This window comes from Gadus morhua, chromosome 9, assembly GCF_902167405.1.
Source record: "Gadus morhua chromosome 9, gadMor3.0, whole genome shotgun sequence".
Taxonomy (NCBI): domain Eukaryota; kingdom Metazoa; phylum Chordata; class Actinopteri; order Gadiformes; family Gadidae; genus Gadus; species Gadus morhua.
The window spans coordinates 20599839-20609547 of NC_044056.1; the positions used below are offsets into that span (position 1 = coordinate 20599839).

The 9709-nt window shown below is 47.0% G+C and overlaps 1 protein-coding gene across 1 annotated transcript; it reads left to right on the forward strand.

The window, feature by feature from the left end:
- Positions 1-325: 325 nt before the first annotated feature.
- Positions 326-6829, forward strand: gnrhr4 (gonadotropin releasing hormone receptor 4). Its single transcript, XM_030365079.1, has 4 exons — positions 326-466; positions 1124-1791; positions 4922-5126; positions 5539-6829. Exons 2-4 carry the CDS (start codon positions 1237-1239, stop codon positions 6084-6086), a joined length of 1308 nt encoding a protein of 435 aa, XP_030220939.1. The 5' UTR covers positions 326-466; positions 1124-1236; the 3' UTR covers positions 6087-6829.
- The last annotated feature ends 2880 nt before the right edge of the window (positions 6830-9709 follow it).

Genomic DNA, 9709 nt, shown 5'->3' on the forward strand with positions numbered 1-9709 from the left:
TTTTATATAATGCTTACCAGCGCTTTTAAACAACACCATGCATAGGCCTATATACAAAAAACAATCACACCAATGTGTAAGTTCAAATTCTGTACACTCTCCTTTCCTATTTCCAGTAGAAAGACCGGGGCAGATGGACTCCGTTCGGACTTTTTCCTATTGAACAACAAATCGATAGGAATTCTTTCATTTCAAGACATCGGTGGACCGTGGACGCTGAGTTTATAAAACCGCCCATCAGCACAGCATCATAGAGCCACCACATATTTGTAACTATTGTGGTGGATTGCGTCGCGCATTAGAGCTGTGCAAAGGAATGCTGGGGAGCCGGGGTTCAGCTGCAGTAACACACCGGGTACCGTTGGACACCCCCAGCTCCGCTCTGCTCCACGGAGAGGAACACTGACAGAGATACAACAATGAGAGAAGCATCGCACTGCTCTCACATGGCGTGATTGTTTCACAGGTAAGCAGCTCTTCGCCTTTTCTCTTCAATTTGATCTTAGATTAGAAAAACAAAAAAAGAGAGATGCGCCTCCTCATTACGGGCGGCAGCGTCTTTATTGTAGGCTATTTGTGAGCAAATAATTGTGCAAGAGCGAATATGAGGTAATTTCGGGGCAGGTACACCTACGACTCAGTATATAGACTAAAGGGGTCATTTGCATAGAGCTGAACAGAAAGTCACTCAGACTAAGGACATTCGTTTCATTTCTGCTTTTTAAAAATGATTCTTCTGATCGTGGCGTCGGGTAATACCGGGAGATTTACCTCATGCGGTTATGTCAGTTAATGCAATCATGTTTCTAATTGCTGTGGTATTGATATCACTCATTGTGTTTTCCACTGCCTTTGAGAGTAATGTCTAGAATGCGTTGTGTCTAAATGATTGCAGCTTTAGGCTGCCTTGTAAAAGGAGAGAATATTAAGAAATACAAACAATAGAAACAGGTGGCATGCGCCACTCAGCATAGCCCTACGCGTGTTGAATGATGAATGGCATGGAACTAAATGAGGGAATATAATCTGTATAATTATAGCTATAGGATTGATCTTTAGGACGTCCCCACTAAAAAAACACAGCCCATTCCGTCACTAATTGCGAATTGTCTAAAACGCCCAGATTAACTGTGCGAGAAGTTGCCGCGGAGTCCCTGATGGAGAATCCCCAGACAGACGACACACTGGAAGTCATTCAGACGCCCTCTATCCCGTAGCGAGCGCACGCCGTTCACCATGTTCCACCAAGCCGCCGAGGAGGCCAGCGGGAACGCCAGCTGCGAGGAGCAGCCCTCGCCCGTCCCCTCCTCCTCCTCCGCTGCCGCCTGCAACTCCAGCGCGGGCGGGGGAGGGGGGGACGCGCTCCTGCTGCCCACCTTCTCCACCGCCGCCAAGGCGCGGGTCGTCATCACCTTCACCCTGTGCGCCGTGTCCGCCGTGTGCAACCTGGCCGTGCTGTGGGCCGCCAGCCACGGCGGCCGCCGCAAGTCCCACGTCCGCATCCTGATCGTGAACCTGACGGCGGCCGACCTGCTGGTCACCTTCATCGTGATGCCCGTGGACGCGGCGTGGAACATCACCGTGCAGTGGCAGGCGGGAGACGTGGCCTGCCGGGCGCTCATGTTCCTCAAGCTGGTGGCCATGTACTCGTGCGCCTTCGTCACCGTGGTGATCAGCCTGGACCGCCACTCGGCCATCCTCAACCCGCTGGGCATCAGCGAGGCCAAGAGGAGGAGTCAGATCATGCTGTCGGTGGCGTGGACCATGAGCGTGCTGCTCTCGCTCCCGCAGGTAAGAGGCGTCAGGGTTTTATTGATGTGCTCACTCTTTCTCTGGGTCTCGGGGGCGCATGCACGTCGTCTAATTACACGAGCGCAGCCTGTGTTAACCATCTTGTTAGAAGATACATGGTTGGAGAACATGTTGCGATAATTGTGATGAGCAATTGATTTGTCATCAACAGATGACAAATCACCCTCCAGACAGAGGCTGCAGGGTGGTGTTGTCGAAAGCCGGTTTATTGTAGAAGTTTGCAGACAATGAGTCATGACACCGCTGCTCCAATGTTGCCATGCAGGGGATCTATCTCTGGGTGTGTGTGGTGGATGGTGGCTGGTTTGAGCTGCGCACATTGATTTCTAAAAAGGCAACAGGTAGGAAGGCCTCACCCGGCCCCGGAGACCAATCAGCCTGACTCAGACCAGGTGAAGCCGCTGAAGCCACACACACTCCACAACTGCCGACTCCGAGTGATAATGTGCCGTCAGTCAGGTTGATTTGTACCTCCCCTTTGTTAAGGGGAGGTACATGTGATTTCAAGTGTACATCCAGCAGCTGCTTGACAAGGTCTTTTTTCTATCTATTGACAACTTTTTTATCAATGTCTTGCACATGCTGGAGTGCACAATGGTACCCTCTTGTACGATATATCTTGGCGTAGCGGTGTCTCCCCTACACTGATCCACAAGTGGCCCAGCACCTCTGCTGGATTATTAGCACCACTGCAATCAGCCATTCAAAAAACATCAATAAATAACTAGTTTAATTTATTTCATTTGATTACTTAACAGGAACCGTCAACAACACAACCGTTGGGCCACACCACCTACTGTTATAGTAGGCAGAGCTTTTATCAGTGCACCGTATGCCACGGGGCGGTGTAGTTGAGAGTCGATCTAGAGATGGAGAGACGCTTTGTAGTGGGAGCCCTGTTTGGGCAACACGGGTCGGCTTCTTCCGAAACCTCACCGACCATTTCCCCCACCTCGTGTGCTGTGTGTTTATATTTGGATTGATAATGCCCTTTTTGATACTTGTCGCTGCTGTGATTCATGATCCACTGCCCCCGGGCACTGCTGCTTGGCACAGAATATCGAGTCTGCAACTAACCCCCCCCCCCCCCCCCCCCCCCCCCACCCCCCCCCCACCCCCCCCCCACCCCCCCGACTCCCTGGTCTATCCACAGGGGTCCCTTTGCGCCTAGCCCATTCATTGGCTGAGTCCCGATCCTCCCTGCAGGGGGTGAACATCCATGATCTTGGCCCGGGGCGTAAACGGTACCGGTACAGCAAGCAACAGGTGCATGTTGAAAATAGTGATGGATTGCTCAAGTCAATCCAGCTTAGGCAGCTGTTGGCTCGTTCATGATTGGTTCAATTGGGCCGGTACTTTGTGTTTGGCGGCGGCGTGTGACATCAATCTAACACTAGAGAGCCTGCATGGCGACATGCTGATTACCATGTAACAGACATCCAGCTGAAAAGTCATCGAGAGACGGCAATAAATCCGGCATCAGCCTTGAGCTCGCACGGGAGAAGACAACAGCACATGTTCCCAGTAGATAGGCGGTGTTTGACACCCTAACAAGGGCACAGCGGTGGTTCTCTCCTCAGTCTGCCTGTGGCTGGGTACTCCAGCCTCATTTTGTTATCTAAAACCCATTTCTGGCGAGGATTGTGCTTACAGGGCAATAGATGATGATGATGGTGATTGTGAAGAAGATGGTTATCAGAACACACAGCCTTGAACGTGTAAAGTCTTGATCAACATGCAGCAAGCGAGAAGGACCAGACAAGATAATACTTTGTCGTTCAGCAAAAGGGGAGGGGATGCGGTTAACTTCCAACATTTTCTCTTCTGCCGGTTATCAGATCACTCAATCCTCCCACGACCTTTGTTATTATCTCTGCACGTGTGGATCCATTGATTGGAATCAGACACACCTATAAGCAGAAGACTAACTCCCATTTACTTCTACAGTGACACTTTTGTTATCTTATTTCAGGAGTCCTTATCAATTCACTACTATGCAGACTCTATTCTCTAGCTATCATCTTTTGATCTTCATGAGGATGGATCCCTCACATATTGGTTCATATTTTAAATGTTTTTATTTGTATATCGAGCCGTGATGACAAGTGCAGACTGCACTTGTGATGAGGGATGAAACACAGAAACATGACATGGTTTCAAACTCTTCACTTAAGTAAGCCCTTGTTTGATGTGATAGCCAATATATATATGAGAGAGCGAGAGAGAGAGAGAGAGAGAGAGAGAGAGAGAGAGAGAGAGAGAGAGAGAGAGAGAGAGAGAGAGAGAGAGAGAGAGAGAGAGAGAGAGAGAGAGAGAGAGAGAGAGAGAGAGAGAGAGAGAGAGAGAGAGTGAGAGCCTTTGTCAGTCAATAAAAATGTTGATGGAATAAAAAAATGTATACACTACACATTGTATTCCTGTCATTTTCTGACAAGCTTAAAAACTAACAAAGACATCTTGAGAATGTTAGATTATATTATTTATAATAAATATGACATTGAAAGTAAGCAAAGAGTAGGAGTTCATGTTTGAAACAAGTTATGAATGAATAACTGCATAGAGGTGCACTTGCCTCAATATATGTCAGAGTTGCTCTGCATTCATGCTCCAGTTAGAGAATTACGGTCAACTCGGCAGGTGCTGCTGGATGTACCTAGGTGCAGACTAAAGACAAAAGGTGACAGAGCCTTTGCTGTGGCTACTCCCAATCTCTGGAACAGTCTTCCCCTGAGTCTGAGAACTGCCCTGTCTATGGACCAGTTTAAAACGCTACTAAAGATTCACATTTTTGCATTGGCCTTATTTTATTTGTTGAAATTCTTTATTTGAGACATTCAAATCTGCACAAGACATGACGCAAACCCTTTATGTTTATCACAATTGACGTAAATTGTGTGAATTGTGCTGGATGATGGATGCACATTTGATAAAGAATACAAAGTTATATAATGATATTTTGATCCAACCCTCCTTCTATCGACTCCTAACTGGTTGATTGACAAGATGGGAAGGGCCATCCTGAGCGTTTGGTCAACGCATCGAATGAATCTCGTTTATATCATAGAAGAGCCATGCACTGACCTGCCTCTGTCCATCGGTCTCTGTGCAGATCTTCATCTTCCACAACGTGACCATCACGGTGCCAGAGCGCTTCACCCAGTGCACCACTCGCGGGAGCTTCGTGCAGCACTGGCAGGAGACTGTCTACAACCTGTTCACCTTCGTGTGTCTCTTCCTGCTGCCCCTGGTCATCATGATCTTCTGCTACGCCCGCATCCTGGTGGAGATCTCCAGCCGCATGGGGAGAGGCAGCCGTGAGTGATCATTAAATCCACACGAGACGGATCCATGCATGTGTCGATGGGTCAGGGTGCAGGGGAGCCTAGAGGTTACGGTGCTGGACTCCAAACCGAAGGGTTGTATAGAACCACAACATCTGCAAACCCAAACCCATATGTTTATATGTCCATAGTGATGTCTACAGGGATGTCCATAGTGATGTCCACATAGGTATGTCTATAGTGATGGAGAGATGTCCACAGGGATGTATATGACCTGAGATTCCCCAACGCCTACCGGCCCCTAATTCCCCCCATCTTAATTCAATGTCAGTCGATTTGGATTAAAGCATAATTGCCTATGAAGCAGATGGTGTAAAATCAGACACACATTTTCCTTTGAATCCGGCGTGAGCAGATTTAAATCAGTGTTTTTCCTGAGTTCCAGGGCTCTCTCGAGAGGTCCACCTCCGCCGCTCGCACAACAACATCCCCAAAGCCCGCATGAGGACCTTGAAGATGAGCATCGTCATCGTCACGTCCTTCATCGTTTGCTGGACCCCCTACTACCTGCTGGGCCTGTGGTACTGGCTGTTCCCTGAGGACATGGAGGAGACCGTGTCCCACTCGTTGACGCACATGCTGTTCATTTTCGGCTTGTTCAACGCCTGCCTGGACCCCATCACGTACGGCCTCTTCACCATCCACTTCCACCACGGCCTCAAGAGGCATCACTTGAATGCCGCCGCCGCCACGGCGACCGCCTCGGCGACCGCCTCGGCGACCGCCTCGGCCGACCACAACAACCGGTTGCCCTCCAGGGCTCTGCACATGCGCCGGCTCCCCGCTCACAGGCCGACGGCGGGCCCCGTCGATGGCAGCGAGCAGAGGGGCCAGCAGGAGGAGACCTGCCACAGCGTTAAGAGTAGCTTTGTGTCCGTTAGCAACGGGAGCCAGGACGACGCCCAGAAGTCCGGCCCCATCAGCCAGGTGTAATGAGTTAGAATAACGTTCCTGAATCGCTGCCACATGGAGCGCCGGAATGTGTGCAAAAGAGATTGGTTTAGTTGTAAGGACTTTGAAATACTTGACTATTAAAAATAATAAAGTGTTGTAATGTTTTATTTTCAGAGGAGGCTTGCTGATGCAGAGGAAGTTACAATATGACGTGATTTGTCCAGCAGAATGTACAATTATGTGGTTTGCTTTTGTGGTGTGCTTTGTGTGAAACTGTTTGGGCGCAGTATTTATAATGTTTTGTTATTATAGATACCTATTATAATTATGAAAATACACACGAAGCACAACCATCCTAGTCGATATAAGGCCATGTTATATTGTGCAATTATCTTTAACTGTTCAAATTAATTTACGTAATGTTACATATGAACTTACTGTTAAATTGTTTTGAATTGTTGAATGTGGGAACAGCAATTCATATTTTCTGTACTTTTTGCTGCTGTAATGATGAGGTGTGAACTACAAAAAACGTATAATTTCAGGACAAATTGTACCTGGAGTATACTAAGAATTTGATGAGCTCACACCCCTTCTTCTGTTCTCTCGAAATAATCAATAGCATATAAGATGTGGATAATTGCATGCCATCGATGTGTGCAAATGCAGCACATGGAGTTGTACACATTCGTATCGATATTTTTATATGCTGTCTGTGATGCAAAAACCATACGTTATCTTCCCAGTGTGGGAAAATAAAACCAAAACATCAATCACGCCTACACTTTTAATCACATGTCACATCTTTGAGGAAAAGAGGATTGGGAAGAATGAAAGTAATAGAATTCAGCTGGTCAGGTGAGTGGGAGCAGCCCGGTGAACACAGCTGACAACCACAATCACCTGGAGGTCACTCACTTTAACCTCAAGACTGCCATTGGGATTTTAATGAGAAACAATGCAATCACCTATTTAATATGTCCAATGTTGATGTGTTGGTGGGGGGTTGTGGGGCCATAAGACATAATAAGGGCCATTTGATGCCAATTCCAACCCCTCAGTTGCTCTGTTGATCAATTGCTTTAAGAACAAACATTTGGCAGGAGGAGGATGAGAACAGGATGAAGGTAAATACATTGTTGATCCACTCCTCGAGTGTAGCAGGGGGATAGAGACAGATGGTGGGTGGGTAGGGGGATCAATAACAGGATGAAGGTGAAACACAACATCCACTAAAACTGGGGGTCTGAGAAACGGATCCAGCAGGGAGCAGGGAAACCGCACCCAAACATCAACAACCATCATCCTATAACGTGCCGTGCAGCTTAGTTTCTGTGTACAGCTTCCATTAAACACATAGCTGCCCAAAGTTCTTTGTACACCGCACTCCAACGTGAAACATACAAACAACTGAGCACTCCTGCATCCGCACATTATTCAAGTCCAGGAGGAACGAACAAGCAGAGTGGGGGATAAGATAGCAGCATCCGCCGTTGGTCTGCTGGTCTCTGCTGCTTGTCTGCTGGTCTCTGCTGTCTGCTGGTCTCTTCTGTCATTCTGCTGGTCTCTGCTGTCGGTCTGCTGGACTCTTCTGTCGGTCTGCTGGTCTCTGCTGCTTGTCTGCTGGTCTCTGCTGTCGGTCTGCTGGACTCTATTGTCGGTCTGCTGGACTCTTCTGTCGGTCTGCTGGACTCTTCTGTCGGTCTGTGCTGTCGGTCTGCTGGGGAGCTCCTACTCCCTGATGCTTTGTCCTTGTTGGCAACCAATGAGCAATGAGGAGAGGGACAAGGTTTCACCTCTGTGCCGATGGTTTCGCTTATGTCTCACCGTACGTCTGGTGCCGTGTCCTTCAGTACACCCTGTACACCACTACTTGAAATTCTTCTGCCCGCTTCAAGCTTTGTCTGCTGTTTGCTGTTTGTTATGTAGTTGTTATTACTCTCAGGACATTTTCAAACAGTTGCATTGTATTTGGCAGGCCCTTTAAGACTGAGGCCAGTGCATCACTTTAACACTGGAATGCTCTTCTTCTTTTTCTTCTTCCAGGCTGTCGGAGAAAACAAGTCTCGCATTCTGTGTACGACTACTTGTACTTTTTCTTTCCATGAGGGCGGGGGTTGAAATTGGATTGGTCTGCGCTGAGGGAAAGGAGAATACACCTGTCATGCCTTTGTCAACACAAAAGAATGCTGATACCAACCCCTCAGTTGCTCCACTGATCAATTGCTTTAAGACAACAGGACAACCCCCTTTAACCAAAGGTTGGAGACAGAGGTATTGCAGGCAGGAGGATGAGAACAGGATGAAGATGAATACCATTACATTGTTTCATCAACTCCTCAAGAGCAGTGGGGGATAGGGACAGATGGGTGGCAGGGAGGGGGATTAATAACAGGATGAAGGTGAAACATATTTATCAACTAATCCATCTGGGGGTCAGAGAAAGGTATCGGGCAGGGAGGGGGAAAACAACATGAGGCAAAGCCATATCTAACTGTTTAACAATTAATACAATCCTCAAACCCGAGAGGCCGACCATGACATCACGCTTTTCAATTGAGTGCCATGAATACAGCGAAGGCATCTGGGTTGGCTTGATAGCTCTATGTGGAAATGGTTGTTTTTTCACTGTCATGTCTCTAGGTGCACTCACTGAGGCAATTGTGCTATGAATTAATTATTGATTGATTATTGATGCAAAACCAAACCAAACTATTGCAAACAGGATTTTTCTAGTAAGTTTCCATGGAATGCAGCAGATTCAGTACTCTGCTGAAGCGTTATAAAAACTATTCAAAAGTCTGATTACAACAAGGCCGGTGAGCCCTGAAACAGTCAGATGGCTGATGGCTGCAGCTGGTGATTCATGGGCAAATAATCATTAGCGACCTGGAGCAGCGATGGGGCATCCCATATAGATCAGATAGCAGTTCATTATTCCATGTTCGTAGAAACACCGAACATCAACCGCGCTATTCCCAAACCACATCAGAAACCATGTCCTGGAAGACAAGATCTCAGCTGTTGAAGGTACCCTGCAAAATAATACAAAGCCAGATCTCAACTTTTGTAATGAAAACACAGCTGCAGCTACAAGACAATATATCAGCTGTGATATGAGAGCACAGTTGATATATCAAAGGTCTCCTTTTTATTTTTCCTTTATATATTTTATTGCCTTTTTTTGCTCTGGCTCATACGCACGTCCCACTTCGAGTTTTTTTCCATCAAATCTTTTGAGTTTGTTCATTCGATCCTCTCACGTTTTGGTTCAGGTTAAGGTAATGAGAAAAAAAACAAAAAACGCCTGGAAACAGCAAAATGTGAGTTATGTTATTCAAAAGTGTGAATAAAGTCTGCACAAGTCTCTGGAAAAAATCTACAAAATAGTACAACATAATAGGCTACATCTCATGGTGGAAGAAGAGGAAAAGGACACATTTTATCAATTATGAACCCATTTTCATCTCTTCCACAGTACAAAGAACAATAAGGAATATATTTGTTATGATGTCCTTTAACTTTTTTCCTTACTCAAAATGTACCAAGACTTCCTCTGGCTGAGAAACGATGTGCGCCCTGTCTCATGACAGTGTCGTCTGGATCTAGACCATATTATTTAGACTGGGGAAAGATGGTAAGACAGAGGTAGAAACCACTGC

Coding starts and splice junctions, on each gene's coding strand:
- gnrhr4 (XM_030365079.1), top strand. CDS start 1,237: ATGTTCCACCAAGCCGCCGAGGAGGCCAGCGGGAACGCCAGCTGCGAG. Junction 1,792..4,921: donor TGCTGCTCTCGCTCCCGCAG/GTAAGAGGCGTC, acceptor GTCTCTGTGCAG/ATCTTCATCTTCCACAACGT. Junction 5,127..5,538: donor CCGCATGGGGAGAGGCAGCC/GTGAGTGATCAT, acceptor CCTGAGTTCCAG/GGCTCTCTCGAGAGGTCCAC.